The 27,073-nt window shown below is 39.2% G+C and overlaps 1 protein-coding gene and 1 pseudogene across 1 annotated transcript; both read left to right on the forward strand.

Moving 5' to 3' along the window:
- Positions 1 to 3,810: 3,810 nt before the first annotated feature.
- LOC108803463 (gastrula zinc finger protein XlCGF17.1-like) lies at positions 3,811 to 5,740 on the forward strand. Its single transcript, XM_018575301.1, has 4 exons — positions 3,811 to 4,717; positions 5,031 to 5,131; positions 5,213 to 5,346; positions 5,731 to 5,740. Exons 1-4 carry the CDS (start codon positions 3,811 to 3,813, stop codon positions 5,738 to 5,740), a joined length of 1,152 nt encoding a protein of 383 aa, XP_018430803.1.
- A 4,097-nt stretch (positions 5,741 to 9,837) lies between these two features.
- Positions 9,838 to 24,775, forward strand: LOC108803464 (annotated as a pseudogene).
- Positions 24,776 to 27,073: the final 2,298 nt, after the last annotated feature.

Raw genomic sequence — 27,073 nt, forward strand, 5'->3', positions numbered from 1 at the left:
TGGTATCTATTGAGCTAATTATTGAGCTGGTAACGTTAAGGATCCTTCCTGTTATAGTCCCTCCCAGTATTAACATGCTAATGAATGGGATGGTGAGTAATAGCAAAGGTATATCACACTGTCCAATATTGGAAACATGCCTTTTGTTAGGTAAATTAAACCTATTAGTAAATCTAATATCGCCTCATGTGGGTGAGTTGTGGTGAACTGTATTTAAGGTGAGGCTGAGCTCATTCAGTTACTAGAGTTTCAGAATTGTCAGGAGAGGAAGGAGCTGCTGACATATCTTCATACTTCAGTATTCCAGGTATCTTATGTGCTGTATAATGGTGCAATTGAGTAGCTTATTCAAATGTTTTTGCTTACTATGACAAATTTCAGTTTGAATGTAATAGTCTTATTTTATTTCATTTATTAGCAATCTTGTACATACATTTTGTTCACCATTTCCAATTGAATTTGCTGAGATTAAATAAGTTTACTTATTTTATCTGCAAATTATTGGGTATTTATAGTAGGAATTTGTTTTTAATATGATTGAATAATTGAAGTTAAAGTTTACAATTTTTAAAAATGAAGTTTCTAAACTAAACCAACCGTATTTGTAAATCAACCTCATTAACTCACTTCAAACTTAACCTAAACTACCAGTCAGTCATTGAGTGGTTTTGCAGCAGTTGCTACAAAGTGTAACGATTCCTGCGAGCCCGGTGGCGAGTGTTGGATCTCAGCTGCGGAGGTAAGTGGAAATGGTTCAGGAGGGAGGTTCACGGTAACACTTTAATTCAGTGAGTGCAGAGACTAGCTTTTTAGAAAGTAAACCATGGCATTCTTTATGTATCTGGGGGCATAATGAGTCTGTGTATGGCCAGCCTTCATGTGACCGGTAAGGAGCTGTGCATATTTTATTCTAAAGAATTCAGTTAAAACAATATGGAATCATTGAGAAATACTGCAAAGTATCTGTTGACAGCTTCCATCATACTGAAATCATTTTGTCAATTGCTTTTGGCATCCACTGAGCAAGTTTCATGCATTAGATATTAAGATTCCTTCATGATATTTTCTGTCCTAGTATGAAAATGTTACTGACTAAGAAAGTAAGAAAAACAAAGTATAGTCACACTGTTCAATTAGGTTATTGCAGACATGACTTTTGCAATTAAGATTAAGCCTATTAGCGTATTACCCCTCCCCCCATGTATTCCCATGTTGGTGGGAGGTGTTAAATTGTTATTGCTTTTGCCTTCCTAACTGGAGCCTCTACTTCTCACGAACATTGCAGTTATTTGATTGACGCATTTCTAAAACTGATTAATGTGAAATTGTTTCTGAATATTGTATAATCTGAAAACGAGAAGCATCACTACAAGTGAATAAAATTGCTGTTGCATAAGAAATGGCATCTTAGCGGGGCATTCAGACAGTCCAGCATATTTCTTTGCTTGTTGTTTTTTCATAGAAGGGGATGTAGATACCAATATACATGTCATTTGTGACTGCTACAATGTAATGATAGATATTTAGCATTAAGTATCGGCCCATCGCACAGAGATTTTCCACTTTCTGTGATAACAAGTAATTGTGATGGTCAGAACTGTTAAATGATTTCTATTCTCTATTGATTTTAACTAACCTGGAAAAAGCATACAGCTTCTGACTTTCCTGATCAGTATACTCATTCCAGATAAGTGTCTGAGAAAATATTCAGCAAAATGGCCAGGCAACTTGATTTTCAGAAGATCTGTGATGGAGAATTCTGTGTTGTTTTCAGGAAAGGTTTACTCTCTAGGTTGCCATATTAAGCCCAACATTTATCCAAGCATTACATTGGACTATTGAACTGGGTATAACATTAGTCCAGCATTTGACTGGTTTTCAATAAAATTAAATATTTTATGTAAAGGTATTAGAGAAAATAATGGGTGATTAAAAAAAAAAAAAACACAAAGTTATCTGTTGACCATTTCCAATGATAATAAAGGCATTCTGTTTTCTGTTGATATCTATTGAGCCAATTTTTGAGCTGCCAAAGTTAAGGATCCTTTCTGACATAGTCCCTCCCGGTATTCAAATGATAATGACTTTGATGGTAAATAATAGCGAAGGATTATCACACTGTCCAATATTGGTAACAGGCCTTTTGTTAGGTTAATTAAACCATTTAGCAAATATAATATCACCTCATGTTGGTGAGTTGTGGTGAATTGTATTTAAGGTGTGGCTGAGCTCAGTCAGTTACTGGAATTACAGACTTATCACGAGAGGAAGGAGCTGCTGAGTTATCTCTATACTACACTATTCCAGGTATCTATACATTGTAAAATGGTGCAGTTGAGTAGTTTGCTTACTATGACAAATTTATTTCAGTTAGAACTTATTACAGACTTGTTTTATTTCATTTTTTAGCAATTTTGTACATATATTTTGTTCACCATTTCCAATTAAATTGCTTTAGATTAAATAATTTTATTTTATCTGTACATTATCAGGCTTTTAAAGGCAGTAGGATTTGCTTTTAATAAAGCTGGTTAACATTTTCACTTTAACAAATACAATGTTGTTAGGGGAAGATTCTAAACTGCTTCAAAACAAAAATGGGAATCGATCATAATGCAGTATGATTAGCTGGTACAATCCAACACTATGGTAATGTCCAATGAATCGTAAACCCTATGGGACTGCTACTGCACACTACTACTGCACTACTACAGCTCGTCTGATCGTAAATATTTGGCTACATCTTGGCCTCTCAAGATCAACTGTATAGTGATCTCCTCTGACTGTTGTTCTCATCGAATGAAATGTTACTTTGAAACTTCAAAAGCGCAACAGTTTCCATCCTGCCATCAAAGAGTAAATCTGTTGAAGCAATGCTTTCTTTTTCAGCTATAAAGAGGTCACTTCAGAGTTATATGAAGCATCCCTAAATTCCTCACCAATACCAGGATAGGGTTAACATATCTGGAATGTGTTTTCTGCTCTAGAGGAAAGTGGATATATACCTTGAGGCGGTCTTTGCCATCAATCCCTATTAATCTATACCAGTGGTCATTATATTCAATTAGAAAGGGTCATAGGTATGGTGTTGCGCCATTGTTTTTACTAAGTGTGATGTATTGACAACGTTGCCAATTTTAATATAAGGTTTCTGTCACAGTGTTTGCTGTGTCCATACTCTCTTAAATGTATAAATTATATTTTTCTAAACAATAAAGTAAGCCAATTGGCTGATTAATTATCCATTGTGGTTGGAGTATAACTTCTTTTTCCACCTCATTGCTCCACATAGAGGTGGTATTCTTACATATATGCTTATAGGTTATAAACCATATCGGTTGATGTGTCATTGCTACACATTATAGTGGTATCTTTTTTCTATATATGATTGTAGTTTACTTCACATAGGTATTCCCAGATCTCACAGCACAGTTTTTCGCCTGGCTTGTCTCCTCTCCTATTGCTGGACATTTTGTGACAGTTTTAACTTCAGGCCTGTGTGACCTGGATTTTTGGGTGGAAGTTTTTCTTAGTGAAATGCCAAGATCTAATACATATCAATATATCTTTATTAAAGTCGTTTTATCTGCATTATTCAGTGCACTCTGTTTCTTCTTTTTGGTGCTGCGGGCACTGAGGAAGTGGTTCAGTTAGCAAAACTTCAAAATGCAATATCTGATCTCAATCTGTTAATATTGATATTAAGTGATAACTTTTATTTTTCATACAGATATACTAATAAGCCCAATTAACCTTTCAACACCTACTGTGTTAAACATTTGCAGCTATACAGAACTTCGTTATCACAAGATGAATAAAGTTGGAGAGAAGCCAAATGAGTGTTCCAAGTGTCAGAAGAGTTTTCCTGATAAGTCAAAACTAAAGGTTCATCTTAGGATTCATACAGGAAAAAAACAATTTATATGTCCAGAATGTGGAGAGTGCTTCTCACAGAGTACACATCTTACTGAACACCACAAGACTCACACAGGAGAAAAACCATTTATATGTCCAGAATGCGGAAAGTGCTTCTCACGGAAGTTTACTCTTACTACACACCAGAGGATGCACACCGGAGAGAAACCATTTGAATGTTCAGAATGTGGAAAGTGTTTCTCACAAAGCTCTAAACTTAATATACACCAGATGACTCACACAGGAGAGAAACCATTTAAATGTTCAGAATGTGGAAAATGCTTCTCACATAGTACAAGTCTTACTCAACACCACAAGACTCACACAGGAGAGAAACCATTTAAATGTTCAGAATGTGGAAAGTGCTTCTTACATAGTACAAGTCTTACTCAACACCACAAGACTCACACAGGAGAGAAACCATTTAAATGTTCAGAATGTGCAAAGTGCTTCTCACAAAGTTCACATCTTACTCAACACCAGAGGACTCACACAGGAGAGAAACCATTTAAATGTTCAGAATGTGGAAAGTGTTTCTCACAAAGCTCTAAACTTAATATACACCGGATGAATCACACAGGAGCGAAACCATTTCAATGTTCAGAATGTGGAAAGTGCTTCTCACATAGTACAAGTCTTACTCAACACCACAAGACTCACACAGGAGATAAACCATTTAAATGTTCAGAATGTGGAAAGTGCTTCTCAAAAAATTCACATCTTACTCAACACCAGAGGACTCACACCGGAGAGAAACCATTTCAATGTTCAGAATGTGGCAAGTGCTTCTCACAGAGTTCTAATCGTATGCATCATCAGAGGATTCACACAGGAGAGAAACTACATAGAGAATGTGTCAAGGAGTTTTCATAGACATCAAATCTTAAGTAACATGAAGATACACACACTGGAGAAGCCGTATTCATCAATATGATCAATATTTACATGTAAATAAACTCAGATCTTGTTTTAAAAACATCACAGAGAAGATAAGCCATATACTTATTGTTGTATTGAAAGCTTTTCATTCTCAGGCATGCAAATAAAACAGTTTTAATATACCTTTAAACCATTTAAATGTTCAGAATGTGCAAAGTGCTTCTCACAAAGTTCACATCTTACTCAACACCAGAGGACTCACACAGGAGAGAAACCATTTAAATGTTCAGAATGTGGAAAGTGTTTCTCACAAAGCTCTAAACTTAATATACACCGGATGAATCACACAGGAGCGAAACCATTTCAATGTTCAGAATGTGGAAAGTGCTTCTCACATAGTACAAGTCTTACTCAACACCACAAGACTCACACAGGAGAGAAACCATTTAAATGTTCAGAATGTGGAAAGTGCTTCTCACATAGTACAAGTCTTACTCAACACCACAAGACTCACACAGGAGATAAACCATTTAAATGTTCAGAATGTGGAAAGTGCTTCTCAAAAAATTCACATCTTACTCAACACCAGAGGACTCACACCGGAGAGAAACCATTTCAATGTTCAGAATGTGGCAAGTGCTTCTCACAGAGTTCTAATCGTATGCATCATCAGAGGATTCACACAGGAGAGAAACTACATAGAGAATGTGTCAAGGAGTTTTCATAGACATCAAATCTTAAGTAACATGAAGATACACACACTGGAGAAGCCGTATTCATCAATATGATCAATATTTACATGTAAATAAACTCAGATCTTGTTTTAAAAACATCACAGAGAAGATAAGCCATATACTTATTGTTGTATTGAAAGCTTTTCATTCTCAGGCATGCAAATAAAACAGTTTTAATATACCTTTTTCATTTATCTTATAGAATTGATTAGTATTGCAGCCACAAACATTTTTATTTGCCACACACATTTTTAGAAGATGGCTGCATTGCAAATATGTAAAATAAGTTTGAACACTTGATCAAACTTTTCAGAAATACCCAAATGATTGCAAAATAAACTGTAACTATGCTAATTATTCATGGATTGATTTTTATCAGTTTAACCTTAAATCATGTTTTTAAGCTTGGTGTAAAAGTCTGAATTCTGTTCTATAGCTTATCTAGGAGAGAAGGTTTAGGTTTTAAATTGTTAGTGACAACAGTGATATTTTAGACACAGGAGGAACTGCTATGGTCTTATATTTCTTGGATACTCTGGGAGTGTTCTGTCTTTCCTGACCTATGTGTATTCCAACATTTCTTGTATTCTCCATTATATAAAATAAAAACAATAATATGGACAATTGAAATTCTATATAATATGACAAGCAATCGTGCAAGCACAGAACAATATGCAGATATCTGTCCAACAAAGTCCCTGAGATAGAAGAAACATTACCCTTCAGAATTAAATAAAGGTTTTTTTTTTAGATATTTATCCCTATTTACCACATAATGTCAATTTGTACTATTGTTTAATGTTTTAAATGTTTCATGTGTGCATTGAAATAATAAAGCCTAAGCCTGCTGGCATCATCAGGTCTATAACAGTTCTATTTACTTGCATTAGATGAGGGTACGGCGAGGTTAACTCCGCAATTGGAGCCAGAGAGAGGTGAGCGCTCACCGCCACAGGACTGAAGAACAGATGAGTGTATCTTTATTCTGCTCCCTAAGGCAAAACAATGGGCAGCCCCAATGCAACGGTTCACTTTTTTAATTCTTAGAGATCTGTTTTAACCCTTTCACTGCCAAGTCACCCCCGGAACATTTTGCACCTCAGCTGGTCATACCATTTTTGCAATTTTTCCTATTGATTTAATTTTCTACTGCTGCATTGCTAGCATTTGTAAAAAAAACAACCAAACCATATATTGTCTGAAAGCACAAGCCCGGTAGAATACAAAGATTATGCTACTAAATTTGTAGGCCCTGCGATACTTGCGCAAATGTTTCTCAAATTAGTATTAAAACGATAAAAATACACAATTCAATTGATTGATAGAGCACTAGAATCAGTATCAGTACACAAAAAAATTCTGATAAAATCTAAAAGATAAAACTGTATAGAGATAATAAATAACAAATATTTTGACATTGTAAATTGCGCCTTTTTGCGAAAAGGCAAAAAATTAATAAACCCAAAACTGTAAATCAGCGACTTATGTTGTGTAAGAAAAAATGTGGGGCTTTAATGGTGCCAAAAGACAACTCAAGACAATTCTGGATAAAAAATTATTTTTATTTTAGATATGTATAAAAATTTTTTAAAATAAATGATGATCACCAAATAGATAACTCCCAAGAGTCTCACTCCACTTGAGTAGCTACATCAACCTATATAATTGATTTTGCAACAACACATAGGCAAGGTACATGATAAGGATGAAAACATGATTCATAGGTCTGATTTAGAATGGAGGGGTCGCTTTCAAGCCGACTCATCTCAATTCCAATCTAGCCAAAGAGCTGATACATAATAATAACATAGGACAGAACATAATCAAGAAAATCAAATCAATTAATAAAGATCAGTTCACAGTGGAGGAGTCACTGGTTGCTCGCTCAACGTTTCACGCTGAAATAAAGCGCTTCTTCAGGAGCTAGAGAGTATCTGTATAATTGGAGACATCAATAAATATAATATGCAAAAGACTCAATTACATGATAAATGCATAGCTAGGTAGGGACTGCTTAGAAAGTGAGCAGGTGTGTGTCAAAGCGGACCGATCCAGGCAGAACCCACAATCAGGGGACAAAGGGGCGAAGCCCGTCACCCTGCTGTCACGGTCTAGGGACCGGGGCACTAGGGTACGTGAGCTCCGGTGTTTGCGGAGTTGGTAGGAGTCACAAATAGGCGGGATATCAGGGATGTTGGTCACAGGGAGAGAGGAACTAATAGTCTGTGCGGTCTCAGGACGCACTAGAGGTCCAGAATCTAAGAAGGGCCAGGTATTCGACAGAGCCTCTAGTGGTGAGGATGATTGGCTGCTGGACACCTTCCAGGTTGCGGCCCTCTAGCGCACCCACACAGACGCAAAGGACTAGTTGAAGCAGCGGGGAACTGGATACAAACAGGTAGGGAAGAAACTTGTAACCAAGAGGAGGAAGATAGGAACAGTGGCACACAAGGAGAGAGAAAGTCTCAAGCAAAAGTGCAAAACGCACAGCAGAACAGCAGAGTATACTGAAGAGGGTAGATAAGCAAGGACACCCGGGAAGGGTAAGTAGCTTAGAGGCACACCTAGGAGCAGGAAGGTTTAACGTACAAAAGTAAGCAAGAGATGTGCGTTGCACATGCATGCAAAGAAGCAGGAGAACAGAGGGAAAAGTACATAAAGAAGCACAAAGGGATGTATGCACACAGACGGTGTGCAGACAAGGACAAATCCAACACAGCCCCAAGGTAAGAGAGGTGCACAGAAGTAAAGGGGTGACAGTGAAGCATAGGAGGATACACTGGAAGGTAAGTGATGGAGTTGAAGTACAGCAAAGCAGTAAATAGGAGGAAGCAAACAGACAATGACTGGAGAGGGAAAACACAGAAGAAGTGAGGCAATGAAGGCAGTATAGAGAGACTCACCGCACACAGGTGAAAGCAATTAAGGTCTGCAGCAATATACTAAAGGTAACCACTCAAATACTATAGTAGGGGCGCAAAGAGCAAAGCAGGGGATAAAGGTGAGGATGATTGGCTGCTGGACACCTTCCAGGTTGCGGCCCTCTAGCGCACCCACACAGACGCAAAGGACTAGTTGAAGCAGCGGGGAACTGGATACAAACAGGTAGGGAAGAAACTTGTAACCAAGAGGAGGAAGATAGGAACAGTGGCACACAAGGAGAGAGAAAGTCTCAAGCAAAAGTGCAAAACGCACAGCAGAACAGCAGAGTATACTGAAGAGGGTAGATAAGCAAGGACACCCGGGAAGGGTAAGTAGCTTAGAGGCACACCTAGGAGCAGGAAGGTTTAACGTACAAAAGTAAGCAAGAGATGTGCGTTGCACATGCATGCAAAGAAGCAGGAGAACAGAGGGAAAAGTACATAAAGAAGCACAAAGGGATGTATGCACACAGACGGTGTGCAGACAAGGACAAATCCAACACAGCCCCAAGGTAAGAGAGGTGCACAGAAGTAAAGGGGTGACAGTGAAGCATAGGAGGATACACTGGAAGGTAAGTGATGGAGTTGAAGTACAGCAAAGCAGTAAATAGGAGGAAGCAAACAGACAATGACTGGAGAGGGAAAACACAGAAGAAGTGAGGCAATGAAGGCAGTATAGAGAGACTCACCGCACACAGGTGAAAGCAATTAAGGTCTGCAGCAATATACTAAAGGTAACCACTCAAATACTATAGTAGGGGCGCAAAGAGCAAAGCAGGGGATAACGCCAAAAAGGGATACTAGCTGGTACAGGGAAGCCAAAGGCACAAGGATCCAATAATAAGCGCAGGTAATAAGATCCCAGGGATAGTTAGAGCCACAAGGGGTATGGAACAAGGCATAGGACTTGTTGCTCACACAAAGAGCAACAAGTGAGGAAGCCCTAAATAGGGGAGGAGGAGAGCAGATTGGCTGCAGCCTTGTATGACACCATAGCCTGACAGCCCAGAACCAGGGAGCAAAGCGAAAATCCGGCACGGATTTCTGGATATTGTGACACCTGCATGCAGACAGCAGGAGGTATGAGTCAGAGATTCAATAATGAGCCTTAAATAAAAAACAGAGTAACATTTACTCACAAGGGAAATTCCCTATACAATCCACACAGGTTGTATATAGAGGAAAAGACACTTAACCCATTGATAATAATGATATAAGGACAAGTATATTTAATGTTAGTCAAGCAAGTAGGCAATAAGATAGAAAGCGGGGCAAAAAAACCACAAGCCACTTACCCAACCTATTCCTCAGTTACAGCCCAACAAGGATCACTGGAGAGGGTCACAGCACTCCACACCCCCAGAGCCAAGCCGCCCCCAAGCCGCACAATGACGCTAATGGCCCGTGCTGGCTCTATAAAAGTATCCGGTGCGATCATAATGTCATCGCGCAAAACTGAAGGGTTCCGCCCCCTGCTAGATGTTCTGACACAGGCAACATCCATAGCCAAAAGCCACAATAACCCCTGTCATAACAAGACAGAATTGCAGCCGCCCACAACTCAAGGGTTCTGTCCCTTGCTGGTATCTAACATAGGTAGCAACCATATCAAGATGAACTCTGTCAAGAATATCGGCCGCCCGACACGAAGAGTCTGTAGCCAAGAACACACACGCCCCACAGGGGACAGCCGAATAGAAAGGAGAAGGGCATACATGGCTAGGGGCTGGAAAAAGCGAGCACAACAAGGGGGAGAATGATCGAGAAACCATTCAAAACGGATACCGGCCGCCTCTCAGAAGAGCCCCACACTGTACCCCCGCAAGGCAGGATGCCTCTATCCCCGTCGCCCCCCCAGAAAGGGGTCCAAAAATTGACCCAGACAAGTCCGCCTCAGGCACACCTGCCCATCCATAATTCCACATAAAAAAAAAACATAGGGAGTCTTCCTCAAACGGGGAAAGATGTCCCACAGTACAGTATTATTGATGTGTAAAAATATGATTAATGTAAGCAAACAAATAACAATACAATCAATATAGACATAATTCCTTGGAAAAATTTCATATGTATACAATAGTCATGTAGTTTATTATATTGCTTTAAAATCTAACAAAACATGACACATTAGTCCATCTCAGAAATGCGTTTCCCTCACCTTTTAGTGTTACAGTGTTTCTTTGCAGAAAAGTTTTTTCTTCCCTCCCTCCTATTCTTAGACAAGATCCATGAGTCAGGAGAGTGGTCCGCTCCTGATCTAATATCCTGTACTTGACGCTCCAACAGAGTCCCCTGACCAAATAGAGGACCCATAACAAATGAGAAAAATGTTCAGATCACTCTATAAGGTCCCATGAAAAATATAAGTTATGGTTATGCCCATATAAAAGGGAACGAAGGACAAAACACTTCCCGCACCCATGAGGGGAGAGAGTCCACAGAAGAGGGTGTATGACCACGGCCAGTTCTAGTAGTGGGAGTCCCCTCACCTCCAACTGGTGAAGGGAAGTATAACACAATTATACAGTAGATCAAAGGTAGGGTCACCCAAGCTTAAATCTGCCAAAAATAATCCCATTGTTCCATGACCAAGTACACAGGATGTATCTCTTACACAAAAAAGAGAGACTGTAGCGTACATATTTATTTATTTATTTAAATTGATTCCAATTTGACAGGAGGGGGCTTCCTCACATCAATGCAGGGCCAAGCAACGGCCCACGCACAAGCACCCACCAAGATTAATATTCTCGAATACCCAGATACCCAGCATCTGGTTGTATTCAGAGAGATACAACCAGATGCTGGTTGTATCTGTCAATGGAGCTGCCCATCAAGAACCATCTGCAGGGGAAATGACCACTGATGGAGATAGCCCCCAAAGGAACAGCCTATCCGGTCAGGGGACTCACCCAGTCAGGCGGAATCATCCGAGACATTTTGGAGCCCAACAATGTTGACCTTTACCATGTTTTAAGGGAAGAATCTATCACCCGGCCACGTAGTTAGATGATTATAAAATAGTATATACCTCCTAAACGGGAGATACAAGATAGCCCATGCCTTCTGAATAGAACAGGAACCCCCAGAAAAATTACTTTGATCGTATCTAGTGTTTACAAAAAAGGCTTAAAGCTTAGGGTCTCGTTCAATCCAGGAGGCCTGTGGCCTGTAGCTTATAGATCCCATCTGTCTCCTTCTGTAGAATCCTGTGTCCCAGTACCCACCTCGTATGTTTTCCTCTACATGTTCCAACCCACAAAACGATAACGTTTTTGGATCGAAATTATGGTACAATCCCACGTGACGGCTAATTGGAGTTGTCATTTTTCCATTGGATGACAAGTAGACATGATCTTGGATGCGTCTTTCGAAGGATCTAATTCAGGGGTGCCCACAAGGTCGATCGCGATCTACCAGTCGATCGCGTAGCGATCACTGGTAGATCGCAATGTCCTCTCCTCCCGCCGCTTCTCTGGATCCCCGCTGCTCTCCCCAGCGGGGATCCGAGAAGAAGTGAAGGAACCGGTGGCGGGGGAGGGCGGAGGATGGAGCCGCTGTCATAGACAGAACTAATGCAGAGCGGTGAGGAGAGAGAGAAAGACGCTCGGCCAGGATCTGACAGCCGGCCCCTCTCTCTCCCCTCACTGCTCGTCCGTTCTGTCACAGCAATTCGCCCCCCCAGGCCCCCAACACATGGCTGAAGTGTTCTTTCACTTCTCGTCGGATCCCCCGCTGCCTCTGCCCGGGAGAGCAGGGGGATCTAGAAGAGAAGCTGAGCCCCCTTGTGCGTGGATGAGCGGCAGAGGATCGGTACATGTCACTAGTATGTACCAATCCTCTGTGCAGGACAAACACTGGAGCGATCAGCGGATCACTCCAGTGTTTGTAAATAACTGGGGACACATAGTACTATGTGTCCCCCCTACTACTACAAATCAAAACGTTTTTTTCCTCTTTTTTTATATTTTATTTGTCCTAAGTGAGGCGTTAGACACACATATGTGATATAAATATGTAGCCCTATCTGTCCTCTAAAAAACAATATATAATATGTGTGGGTGCACTTTGTAAGAAAGTATATTACTGACGTGGAAGAATCACACAGCAAAAATGTCAAAAGTGTGTCAGTCATTTACGAACAGAAACTAAAAACAAGCTCAGTCATGAAGGGGTTAACAAATAAACATATTAAAAGCCCCCCTCTATTACCATATGTTAATAATTAGTTATATTCTATGTTGGGAGATTGAACTGAATAATAAAAAAGGTGTCTTTCCTGTGATGGTGACTGAATACAGGGGGGTATTAAATATAATTGTTCATCTGCTCAGGCATATATGGTCAGGACAAGAATATTAAGGTCCAGACATGTCGGGACCAAGATTGTGTATCTGGACAATGGGTGCAAACTCTCTTTTAATTGAGGATAATTTGGATCATTTAAGACCACACTACATGTGACTGCTTACATAGGAAGCCATCCATATTTTAGGCAACAGTATTCAGTGAAAAAATGGGCTATCTTAAGAAAAAGACCAAAAAGTATCTGTGGACCATTTCCATTAATATCTGTTTTTGGTATTTACTGAGTCAATTATCATGATTTAAAGATCCTTCCTGTTACATTCCCTCCCAGTATTAATATGTTAATGACTGGGGTGGGGAATTGAAACAGAGGATTGTCACACTGTCCAATACCCTTATTTTAAACATGCCTTTTGTTAGGTAGATTAAACCTAATAGCAAATCTATCACGCTGAGTGGTGGTCAGTAGTATTTAAGTTGTGGCAATCCTCAGTAAAGTAATATACTTTACAGGCAAGTCAGAATAAGGTGCTGCTGAGACCTTTCTATGCTACACCATTCCAGGTATCTCTACTTAATAACTTTGTGTACTTGCTTTAAATGTTTATATTTTTTTACTTTGACAAATGTATTTCATTTTGAATGTAATATAGTCTTAAGGTTCTATTTTACTTTTATTAGCAATCTTTTTAATAGACTTTCTCCATGAGCACATAACTTTTCTGTTATCTACTAAGTAGGATACAGTTTTAACAAACATTTTCCAAATGTTTTTCATCCAAAGTTGTTTTAGCATATATGTAATGTATTATGTGTCATCATTTCAATCTGTACATGTGCAGAGTCCACATAGGTGATGGCAGTCCACCCATAATTGGGTTTTGCCATAAGGTCCTAGAACTAACTGCCAAATTTTCTCCACCAACAAATAACCTTTCAGTAATGTCCTATAAAGGATGTTATTAACACACATTTCCATTTCATTGATATCATATGCAGGGGCATAGGGCTATATTTCCATCAAATATCTACTTATTATCAGAGAAATTAATTGCACATTAGTCCCTGCTTATATCATATATTAGGGGAAGTTTTCACTGATCTAATCCACCATGAATCAATAGAACAGAAAATGCATCACAGTTGTTACAGGTATCACAGGCAGCACAGGGATCATGGCTATCCCTAGTTAAGGGATCATACTGTAATATGTATCTGAAATACACTGAAGTAACTCCCCCTGCTTATTTGTTTTATATTTTCATATATCAGAATCTCATTCAGTTTTTAGTACAGTCTGTGGCCCCTTTGGGCAGATATTCCCTCATTTCCTTACCTGGCAACCTATATGCATCAAGATAGATTTACTCCCTAAGTAACCTTTCTGAAACCTAATCAGCATTCAAACTTCATATCAAGCTTTTTAATTGGGAATACATTGGTCAATTTGTGACCACCCTACATGTGAAGACTTATATAAGAAACCATGCATTTTATATACCACTTTTTAGGGGAAACAATAAGTATCTGTGGACCATTTCTATTGATAATAGAATCATTATGTTATCTGTTTTTGGTATTTCTTGAGCTAATGATCATTCATTTCCAAATGTGGTTCCTTCCTGTTATATCCCCTCCCAGTATTTAAATGCTAATGACTGGGAAGGTGGGCGGAAAGACGGAATACTCACATTGACCAATACAAATATTGGAAATGTGCCTTTTGTTATGTAGATTAAACCCATTATCAAATCAAACGGCACCTTGTGTTAACGAGTGAATGTTTAATGTATCTAAGGAGAGGCAAGGCTCAGTCAGTCACAGAAATCAATGACAGGCCAGGAGAACAAGGAGCCTTTGAGACATCTCTACACTACACCATTCCAGGTATCTATATTTTTTAAGACTGTACACTTGTGCTAGATTTTGAAATGCTTTTTTAATGTGTCACATGTATTACACACTGGGTGCATTATCGCAGCCTTTCTCAACCTTTTTACCCCAGAGGAACCCTTGAAATTATAGTCAGGTCTTAGAGAACCCCTGCTAAAATCCATTGGGAGTCAGTGGGAAAAACAACCCCTTAAACTTATGGCCAGGGAAGCCCCCTTACAGTGTTGGTCAGATTGCCACAGCTAAACAGATCACTGGTGTCATTCCACTGCCTCTGTCAAGTGATTATGGACCCTGAACTATGTAGGCACCCTCAGATGGAGGTAAATCAGATACAACTCAAGGAACCCCTATCAATTTCTGGAGGAAACCCTAAGGTTTCACAGAATACTGGTTAGAGACTGGTTTTATTATAGTCTTAATTCTTTTTTTCACGTTGTACCAATTATATATAGAATGCATTCACATTTCTTTAAGCAATGTTTATATTTATTTTTTACAATTACTTTTTAATTATGTTGGAAATTCTCTTTTCATTTTTCCTTGTGTGCAGTCAGTAAGCAAATTATTAGTATTATACCGGATTTATATAGCTCCAACTATTTGTGCAGCACTTTACAAAATGGAGGAGTTAGTACAGTTACAATACAATTCACAATACAATACAATTTTAGTACAATAGGGTTAGGAGGGCCCTTCTTGTAAGAGCTTACAATCTAGTAAATGTGTTATTATTACAATACATATGCAACAAATTGGCAATTATAACAATGTGCCACTTTCCTGGCTAAAAACAGGGTCACAAAAAAGGTCAATGATACTTAGGAGAATTAACTTTCCAAAGAATAGCTGGTCAAGTGCAAGGAAAACAAGAAGAAATTATTACTTGCACAATGATTGGATGATGAAAGTCAGCAGAGCTTCACCTCAATCACTGAGCTAAACAAAAATCCCCTTTGTAAACTGAACATTCTCTGGCAAAGTAAACAGCCTAGTTGCCTTTAGCAAATCAAACCCATTGCGTCTAGTCATTACTATATGAATGCAGCAGACTAAGGTTCCCTGAGTGATAAACTATAGTTGTACACTTTGAATTATTGATGTAAAGTCATATATATGTAGTTTGTTAGAGTTTAGGGCTTTCATTTCATAAAGCTGTGGAAGGCAGTGATGTAAACTTCAAATGTATTGCACTTCACTGGTGCCAAGCAATTCTTAGGGGTCTATTCACGAAGCTGCCGAAGGATCTGGCCGTAGCTTTTCTGCATGAGCACATAACTTTTCTGTTATCTACTAAGTAGGATACAGTTTTAACAAACATTTCCAAATGTTTTTCATCCAAAGTTGTTTTAGCATATATGTAATGTATTATGTGTCATAATTTCAATCTGTACATGTGCAGAGTCCACATAGGTATTTCCATCCAAGATCTACTTATTATCAGAGAAATTAATTGCACATTAGTCCCTGCTTATATCATATATTAGGGGAAGTTATCACTGATCTAATCCACCATGAATCAATAGAACAGAAAATGCATCACAGTTGTTACAGGTATCACAAGCAGCACAGGGATCATGGCTATCCCTAGTTAAGGGATCGTACTATAATATGTATCTGAAATACACTGAAGTAACTCCACTGCTTTTTTGTTTTATATTTTCAAATATTAGAATCTCATTCAGTTTTTAGTACCGTCTGTGGCCTCATTGGGCAGGTATTCCTTCATTTCCTTACCTGGCAACCTTTATGCATCAAGATAGATTTACTCCCTAAGTAACCTTTCTGAAATCTAATCCTCATTCAAACTTCATATCAAGCTTTTTAATTGGGAATACATTGGTTAATTTGTGACCACCCTACATGTGAAGGGTTATATAAGAAACCATGCATTTTATATACCACTTTTTAGGGGAAACAATAAGGGGTCTTTTCACGAAGCTGCCGCAGGATCTAGCCGTAGCTTCGGCCGATCCTTCGGCTAGCTTCGGCCCCAGGACCCCTTCGGTTCAGAAAAACCGAAGGGGTGCTGTAATGTTGGATCGCCTGAGTCGAACTCCTCCTGCACTTTGGGTCGGCCGAACATGCTGAGCATGTTCGGCCGACCCGAAGCCACTCGAAGCAAGCCGATGTACGGCTGATTTCAGCCGATGTACGGCTGAAATCAGCCGTACCAGCCTGAAGTGAATAGCCGAACAGTGTTCGGCTCACTTCACTTAAGATCGGTCATTCACTCGGCTGCCCTCGGCAGCTTGGTGAATAGACCCCTTAGAATCTTTGACGTGACTAAATCAGGGCATATCACCCAGAATGTCTTCCAAAGGAACACGGATCACACAGGACTAGAGTTAAAACACTCTTAAACAAATGTCCAACAGTTGTGGATAGTCTACCTTGCTGAGGCCTAAAAAGAGGTTAATTTGGGAGGGCAGATACTTCCCCTACAGCCCTTCCTGTTAAAAAGGGAACGCAGGTAAGGGAGGAGTGGAAGCTGAGAGACACACAGAAAGCTCTGTGTGTGTGGCTGTTCAGAGGCCTGTGGACTTGATCTAGGTGAGACCACCAAAATGCACTACGCTGTGCAGGATTGTTCAAAGACTTTTGCTCTATGTTTTGCTGAGGAAAGCCTTTTACTTTGGACTTGCCATTTTGCAGAAGGAAGCTGTTTGTTCTGTTGCCAGTGGTTGAAAATAAAAGCTGTATAATTTATCGGACTGTGTCGCAGACGCATGTCTACCCCTGGGGTAATACAAACTGTATTAGACAAGCCAGGTGGAAACTCTGCTATGCACTCAGATAGAGCGTTTATGAAGTAAACTATATAAAATCTCAAGCACCTCTACAACACTGACATTTTTTGCGATCGTTCTGGTTCTTCAGGGACTCTGTTAGAGGGGCTCAAACATGCCAGAGTAGTGATGGTACTTTTTTACCCAGATTACAATTATGATCCCCTTTCTTTGCACCTGTTTGGGAATGTTTGTAGTTTAAGCCACATAGGTATTACCAAATCTCACAGCAGAGTTTCTCACCTGGTGTGTCTACTCTCCTACTACTGGACATTTTGTGAGAGAGATTTAGCTTCATTCCTGTGTGACCTGGTGTTTCTTTGGAAGTTATTCTTAGTTATATGCCCAGATCTAATACATTTTAAGATATATTTATTAAAGTAATTTTATCTGGATTATTTAGTGGACTTTGTTTCTTCTTTTTGGTGCTGTGGGCACTGAGAAAGTGGTTCACTTAGAAAAACCTCAAAACAGAATATCTGATGTCAGTCTGTTGTTAACATCAAGATTCTGTGATAACATTTATCTTTATTTTTCATACAGGTATACTAATAAACCCAATTAGCCACTCATCGTCTACTGTGGAAAACATTTGCAGCTACACAGAACCTCGTTATTACAAGATGACTAAAGTTGTAGAGAAGCCGCATGAGTGTTCCAAGTGCCAGAAGAGTTTTCCCGATAAGTCACAACTAAAGGTTCATCTTAGGGTTCACACAGGAGAGAAACCATGTATATGTCCAGAATGTGGAAGGTGCTTCTCACAAAGTTCTAGTCTTACTGCTCACCAGAGGATTCACACAGGAGAAAAACCATTTAAATGTTCAGAATGTGGAAAATGCTTCTCACATAGTACAAGTCTTACTAAACACCACAAGACTCACAAAGGAGAGAAACCACTTAAATGTTCAGAATGTGGAAAGTGCTTCTCACAAAGCTCTAAACGTAACATACACCAAAGGACTCACACAGGAGAGAAACCATTTCAATGTTCAGAATGTGGAAAATGCTTCTCACATAGTACAAGTCTTACTAAACAACACAAGACTCACACAGGAGAGAAACCATTTAAATGTTCAGAATGTGGAAAGTGCTTCACACAAAGCTCTAAACTTAATATACACCAGATGACTCACACAGGATAGAAACCATTTAAATGTTCAGAATGTGATAAGTGCTTCTCACAAAGTTCCCATCTTACACAACACCAGAGGACTCACACAGGAGAGAAACCATTTCACTGTTCAGAATGTGGAAAGTGCTTTTTACAAAATGCTACACTTACTAAACACTGGAGGATTCACACAGGAGAGAAACTACATAGAGAATGTGGCAAGGATTCTTCATAGACAACAAATCTTAAGTAACATGAAGATACACACACTGGAAAAGCCATATTCATCAATACGATCAATATTTTACATGTAAATAAACTCAGATCTTGTTTTAAAAGCTTCACAGAGAAGAGAAGCCATATTCTTATTGTTGTATTAATTAAAAGCATTTCATTCTCATGCATGTAAACATAAAACAGTTTTAATATACCTTTTCATTTCTCTTATAGAATTGATTAGTATTGCAGCCACAAAAATATTTTTAATTGACACACACATTTTTAGAGATGGCTGCATTGCAAATATGTAAAATAAGTTTGAACACTTGATCAAACTTTTTAGAAATACCCAAATGATTGCAAAATAAACTGTGTAACTATGCTAATTATTCATGGATTGATTTTGATCAGTTTAACCTTAAATCATGTTTTTAAGCTTGGTGTAAATGTCTCAATTCTGTTCTATAGTTTATCTATGAGAGAAGGTTTAAACTCTCCACAACTATATTCTGAACCCAAAAGAAATCTGGTGTCAGGAGTTAAGTTTTAAATTGTTAGCGACAACAGTGATATTTTAGAGACATGAGGAACTGCTATGTTTTTATATTTCTTGGATACTCTGGGAGTGTTCAGTCTTTCCTGACCTATGTGTGTTACAACATTTCTTGTATTCTCCATAATATAAAATAAAACAATAATATGGACAATTGAAATTCTATATGATATGACAAGTAATTGTGCAAGCACGGAACAATATGCAGATATCTGTCCAACAAAGTCACTGAGAGATAGAAGAAACATTACCCTTCAGAATTAAATATAATTTTTTTTAGATATTTATCCCTATTTACTACATAATGTCAATTTGTACTATTGTTTAATGTTTTACATTTTTCATGTGTGCTTTGAAATAATAAAGCCTAAGCCCACTGATATCATCAAGTCTATGCAAGTTCTATTTACTTGCATTAGATGAGAGGACGGCGAGCTTAATTTCGCAATTGGAGTCAGAAAGAGGTGAGCGCTCACCGCCACAGGACTGAAGAACAGATGAGTGTATTTTCTTTATTCTGCTCCCTAGGGCAAAACAATGGGCAGCCCCACTGCAACGGTTCACTTTTTAAAATCCTAGAGATCTGTTTTAGCCCTTTTACTGCCAAGCCGTCCGGAACATTTTGCACTTCAGCTGGCCATACCATTTTTGCAATTTTTCCTGTTGATTTAATTTTCTACTGCTGCATTGCTAGCATTTGTAAAAGACCCCCCCAAACCAAATATTGTCTGAAAGCTCAGGCCCGCTAGAATACAAAGATGGTGCTACTAAATTTGTAGGCCCTGTGATATTTGCGCAAATGTTTCTCACATTAGTATTAAAATGATGCAAATACACAATGCAATTGATAAAGCACACAAAAAAATTCTGACTAAATCTAAAAGATAAAACTGTATTGAGTTAATAAATAACAAAGATTTTCAGATTTTAAATTGCGCCTTTTTGAGAAAAGGTAAAAAAAATGAAGAAACGCAAAACTGTAACTAAGTGATTTATGTTAAAAATCGTTTTTGCGCTGTGTTGGTGTTATGATAAAATGATGCAGGCGTATATATTCAATTACAACACAGCATATCACAACGCATGACAATGTGTCACAAAGTTTTGCATGTGTTGCCACAGTTAAATTCATGTTTTTTTAGATTCAAAAATCATGCACTGTGATGCGTTCTAACAATGTACTGTAGCGCATGTGCATGGCGTACACCACAATATGGTGCATGTGTATGTTATGTGTGTGGGGGGAAGGGGGAGTCTGTGTTTTTTTATTAGTTAATTATTATTATTTTTTAAACTGAATGGGGGATAAGCCTCTGTAGTGACTGCTACTCCCCATTCAGAAATGTAAATCACTTCTTGCTCATCCATAGCTGAAGACACATAGTACTATGTGTCCCCAGATATTTAGTAACATTGGAGTGATCAGATGATCTCTTTAGTGTGTGTGCTGCATAGAGGATCGGTAATATCACTGATATTTACCAATCCTCCACTCCTGAAACTGACAGGATAACAGCGGCTTCTCTCTCCTCTCTGCTTGCTACTCTCTCATGCCCCTCGATCATTGTGATCGAGTTGTGTCAACAGTGTCAAAAGCAGCAGAAAGGTCTAATAGCAGGATTAAGCAGTAGTGGCCGTTGTTTTTAGCAGTTAGTAGGTCATTGGTGAGTTTGAGGAGGGCGGTTTCAGTGGAGTGTATGGGGCGAAAGCTGGACTGAAACAGGTCCAAAAGGTTGTTATTAGCGAGGTGGCGACTCAGGCGGTTGTAGATAAGGCGTTCTAGTAGTTTAGAGGTGAATGGGAGTAAGGAGATAGGTCTGAAATTATTGAAGTTGGTCGGGTCCAGTGAGGGTTTTTTGGCTATTGGGGTGACTAGTGCATGTTTCAGAGGGGAAGAAAGATGCCTGTAGAAAGTGAAAGATTGAAAATGTGAGTAAGAGAGTGTAGGATAGAGCAAAGAGGGTGTCCGAAGTAGTTTTGAAGGAACAGCGTCTAGGGGGGAAGTGGTGAGGTGGGTGTCAGAGAGAAGTTTTGTAACCTCCTCTTTGGTAACAGGGTCAAAAGAGGAAAGTAACAAGTGTGATGGTGGGTCTGGTACATTAATAGGGGAAGTTGATTGGACAATGGTGATCTGATTCCGAATTGTATCCAATTTGTTTTTTAAATGAATGGCAATGTCCTGGCAGTGAGTGAGTTAGCGGATGGTGGCGGTGGAGGACATAGTAGAGACTTGAAGGTAGAAAAGAGTTGACGAGATTTGATTAGGAATATATTAGGGATGCACCGATACCGATACAAGTACTCGTACTCGTGCAAATACTCCGATACATAAAACGAGTACCTGTGCCGCGTCCGCCATCTTCAGGGACCCGAATCCGCCGTACACAGTACCCCCATCGCGTCTTCAATGAAGCAAGATGGCCGCGACCTCCTCTGTCATCTGCTCCATTCTGACCTCTTCTCCCGCTGATTGGCCAATTGGATGATTGACAGGCTTCCTCACCAGTCAGGAGTGACTGGTGAGGAAGCCTGTCATCATCCAATGAGAAATACAGAGATACCAGTAAAAGCAGCAGCAAGAACAACAACAGCCGCAAAAGAAGAGACACCTCCCAGCAAGAACAGGATGTACTCTTAATTTTGTAAATATATGCTTCTTTATGGATACAGAAATGTATCTGAATAAAGAAGATAATCCGTAAAAGTTGCCATGGAGTGTGGAAGGTATTTAGATCCAAGCCTGGTTTATTTTGATAAATTCAGGTGATCACCACTGTCTGTGGACAGGCAGACACATCTGTAGATCACCACTCCTCAACCTGTACTGTACACCCTTTCTGCAAATTCTCCAAACAATCATCACACTGGGCAACTGAGCTGGGTATAAATTAGTCCAACATGTCACTGGTTAGTAGATACAATTCAATATTTTATGTAAAGGTATTCAGAGAAAATAATTTGGGATTTCTTTAAAAAAAAAACACCAAAACGTATCTGTTGGCCATTTCCAATGATAAAGAACGTATTGTTTTATCTGTTGTTGGTATGTATTGAGCTAATTTTTGAGCTGCTAAAGTTAAGGATTCTTCCTGTTATTGTCCCTCCCAGTATTAACATGCTAACGAATTAGCAATAGCAAAGGATTATCACACTGTCCTATATTGGAAACATGCCTTTTGTTAGGTAAATTAAACATATTAGCAAATCGCCTCATGTTGGTGTCACCTCATGTTGGTGAGTTGTGGTGACTTGTATTTAAGGTGAGGCTGAGCTCAGTCAGTTACTAGAACTACAGAATTGTCAGGAGAGGAAGGAGCTGCTGAGATATCTTCATACTACACTATTACAGGTATATATGCTGTATAATTGTGCAATACATGTAAAGATATTCAGAAAAAATAATTTGGGATTTCTTTTTTAAAAAAACACAAACGTATCTGTTGGCCATTTCCAATGATAATGAACTCATTGTTTTATCTGTTGTTGGTATGTATTGAGCTAATTTTTGAGCTGCTAAAGTTAAGGATTCTTCCTTTTATTGTCCCTCCCAGTATTAACATGCTAACGAATTAGCAATAGCAAAGGATTATCACACTGTCCTATATTGAAAACATGCCTTTTGTTAGGTAAATTAAACATATGAGCAAATCGCCTCATGTTGGTGTCACCTCATGTTGGTGAGTTGTGGTGACTTGTATTTAAGGTGAGGCTGAGCTCAGTCAGTTACTAGAACTACAGAATTGTCAGGAGAGGAAGGAGCTGCTGAGATATCTTCATACTACACTATTACAGGTATCTATATGCTGTATAATTGTGCAATTAAGTAACTTATTCAAATGTTTCTGCTTACTATGACAAATTTCAGTTTGAATGAATTACAGTCTAATTTTATTTCATTTTTTAGCAATTTTGTAAATAAATGTTGTTCACCATTTTCAATTGAATTTGCTGAGATTAAAAAAGTTTATTTATTTCATCTGCACATTATTGGGTATTTAAAATCAGTAGGAATTCGTTTTTTTAACACGATTGTATAAATATATATATACCAGAGGATCAGCATAATAGCCAGACTAGCTTTTTAGAAAGTCAACAATGGCATTATTTATGTATTTGGGGGCATGATGGGTCTGTGTATGGCCAGCCTTCATGTGACCGGTAAGAAGCCGTGCATATTTTATTCTAAAGAATTCAGGTTAAAACAAGTGTGATCATTAAGAAATACTGCAAAGTATCTGTTGGCATCTTCCATCATACTGAAGATATTTTGTCAATTGCTTTTGGCATCCACTGAGCCAGTTTCATGCATTTGATATTAAGATTCCTTCAGAATATATTCTTTCCCAGTATTAAAATGTTACTGACTTGGAAAGTAAGTAAAAACAAAGGATAGTCACACTGTTCAATTAGGTTATTGCAGACATGATTTTTGCAAGGTAGATTAAGCCTATTAGTGTATTGACCCCCCCCACTCACAGCAGAGTGTTTCACCTGGCTTGTCTCCTCTCCTAATACTAAACATTTTGTGAGAGTTTTAACGTCAGTCTGTCCTTGGTGACCTGGTGTTTTTTTTAAAGTTATTCTTAGTGAAATGCCCAGATCTAATACATATTAATATATCTTAATTAAAGTAGTTGTATCTGCCTTATTCAGTGCACTCTGTTTCTTCTTTTTGGTGCTGTGGGCAATGAGGAAGTGGTTCAGTTAGAAAAACCTCAAAACACAATATCTGATGTCAATCTGTTGTTAATATTAAGATTCTGTGATAACTTTTATTTTTCATTTTTCATACAGGTATACTAATAATCACAATTAGCCACTCATCATCTACTGTGAAAAACATTTGCAGCTATACAGAACTTCGTTATCACAAGATGAGTAAAGTTGGAGAGAAGCCGCATGAGTGTTCGGAGTGCCAGAAGAGTTTTCCTGATAAGTCACAACTAAAGGTTCATCTTAGAGTTCACACAGGAGAAAAACCATTTATATGTCCAGAATGTGGAAAGTGCTTCACACATAGTACAAGTCTTACTGAACACCACAAGAGTCACACTGGAGAGAAACCATTTAAATGTTCAGAATGTGGAAAATGCTTCTCACGTAGTACAAGTCTTACTGAACACCACAAGACTCACACAGGAGAGAAACCATTTATATGTCCGGAATGTGGAAAGTGCTTCTCACAGAGTTCTAGTCTTACTATACATCAGAGGATCCACACAGGAGAAAGACCATTTAAATGTTCAGAATGTGGAAAATGCTTCTCACGTACTACAAGTCTTACTAAACACCACAAGACTCACACAGGAGAGAAACCATTTAAATGTTCAGAATGTGGAAAGTGCTTCACACAAAATGCTAATCTTACTCAACACCAGGTGATTCACACAGGAGAGAAACTACATAGAGAATGAGGCAAGGATTTTTCATAGACAACAAATCTTAAGTAACATGAAGATACACACACTGGAAAAGCCATATTCATCTATATGATCAATATTTTACATGCAAATAAACTCAGATCTTGTTTTAGAAGCTTCACAGAGAAGAGAAGCCATATTCTTATTGTTGTATAAATTTAAAGCATTTCATTCTCATGCATGTAAACATAAAACAGTTTTAATATACCTTTTTCATTTCTCTTATAGAATTGATTAGTATTGCAGCCACAAGAATATTTTTAATTGCTACACACATTTTTAGAAGATGGCTGCATTGCAAATATGTAAAATAAAATAAGTTTGTACATTTGAATCAACTTTGTACAAATAGCCAAATGATTGCAAAATAAACTGTGTAACTATGCTAATTATTCATGGATTGATTTTTATCAGTTTAACATTACGGGGTTGATTTACTAAGCACATAAACACGCCATGAGCACGCCATGCAAAAACACGCCGACTGTGTGCGCGTGCGCACATATACGTTTGGCGCGGAAGCGTATGCAGAAGCGTGATTCATAGTGTGTTTATGTGCAGATGCTTGCTAAATATCACAAACGCGCGCGCATGGCGTATTACAGTTCCAAGAATTCAATGGGGATGTGCAACAACCATGAGCATACTTCCCTGAGTGAAGCCCAGTGGCTCAGGGGTTAGAGCTACTGCCCCACAACACCCATGTCCCCGGTTCAAATCCTGCCTCAAGTAAGTTGCATATATCCACTTACAGTAATGCACATATCCACCCAAAAATCAGAATTGCTGAATCTAAACATACTAGTACATATATGCCTACACTACAAATCAAAATGTGTACATTACTTATATGCTGCTGTGACTGGGTTCAAAATGGTACATATTCACATGCATAATATATTAATCGTGCGTGTAGATATTCGCACCCTGCGCTGAGACTCTTGCGCGTTTATTGCGCTCATATCCAGGCATGTACATGATAATACATTGAAAACATTTCATTTTGACAGTCTGCACAAGAACCCCCAAAAATGCATGAGCTCTCTCTCCGGGTCTGCTAGGAATGTCAAGAGGGCGCCTCCCCCAAGTGAAAACAAACCCAAAAAATGGCGTGGGGTTCCCCACCAATTCATACCAGTTCCGCTAGGAATGTTAAGAGGGACCCCCCCCCACAGTAAAAATACCAGACCCTTCAGGTCTGGTAGGAATGTTAAGGGGGAACCCCACTCCCCAAAAAAGGGGGGGGGGAACGTGGGGTCCCCCTTAACAGTCCTACCACACCCCTGACCCGAGCACTGGCCCGGCAGGGCAGGGGGGGACGATCGAGCACCCTCCCTGTGCCTTACCAGGCCACGTGTCCTCTGCATTGGGAGGGTGTCCCCGTGCCGATGGGGACAAGGGCCTCTTCCTCACAACCCTGACCCGGTGGTTGTGGGGGGTCTTCCGGCAAGGGGGCTTATTTGCATCAGGGTACCCCTTTAAATAAGGGGACACTCAGATGCCGCCCCCCCCTTGTGAATGAGTAAGGGGTACTTGTACCCCTACCCATTCACTGAAGGGTTAAATCAAATATTAAGTCACAAGACCAGACTTTTTATAAAATCCTTTATTTAAAAAAAAAACATGCCGTTTTTGACTATTCCTTTAATATAAAAAAAAAAGGCTCCATCGATGTAATCCTGCGTCAATCTCGATGCAGGAATCCCGCCGCCATAAAAAAAAGCCCCACCGCACGACGCCTGTCTGACCGCAACGACGATCCGCCGCAGAGTGACATTGCTGATCGTATGTCTCCAGATGGGCGGAGCGAGTTGTAACGTCATGGCTTGCTCCGCTCATTTGACATTCTCTGGCTGGAATGATGAGTAGACTTGACATTTGCTAGAGAATCACATCATTTGACAAAGAATTGCAGACCGAGAGCCAGAGATCTGCTGGACATGCAATAAACTTCTGGACCAGCAGCACAGCTTCCATATCCCTCTCTGTGTGTAAACAGACAACCGTGAAACAAGTAATAGGAACTTAGTCATTTCATTTGGCATTGAGGGCACATCATCATATGTCTTAACACATAGGAGAAATCATACTTACTATTGTTGACGGTCATTAAATAGTGTTTCCTCATATTCCTTAATTAAAGCCACAAACGTGAGGCAATTAGATGTTTTTTCCATCAAGATTGGCCTTTGTTACAATATTGGCCTTGAAAAAGCAGCCACCCTACAGAAGAAAACAACATGTCCTGCAAAATATGCACATTACACCTCGGTCAACTAAACATGATCGGAAAGGAATCACAAGTAAAGAACATGAAAGTCATGCAAT

This window comes from Nanorana parkeri, unplaced genomic scaffold, assembly GCF_000935625.1.
Source record: "Nanorana parkeri isolate BGI_ZX_2015 unplaced genomic scaffold, ASM93562v1 scaffold3762, whole genome shotgun sequence".
Lineage (NCBI taxonomy): Eukaryota > Metazoa > Chordata > Amphibia > Anura > Dicroglossidae > Nanorana > Nanorana parkeri.

What these genes read in the sequence shown, in the direction of transcription:
- LOC108803463 (XM_018575301.1), top strand. Translation starts at nt 3,811, where the DNA reads ATGAATAAAGTTGGAGAGAAGCCAAATGAGTGTTCCAAGTGTCAGAAG. An exon ending in GTGCTTCTCACAGAGTTCTA is followed by an intron (nt 4,718 to 5,030) that starts ATCGTATGCATC and finishes CACAAAGTTCAC; the next exon opens with ATCTTACTCAACACCAGAGG. An exon ending in CTAAACTTAATATACACCGG is followed by an intron (nt 5,132 to 5,212) that starts ATGAATCACACA and finishes CTTACTCAACAC; the next exon opens with CACAAGACTCACACAGGAGA.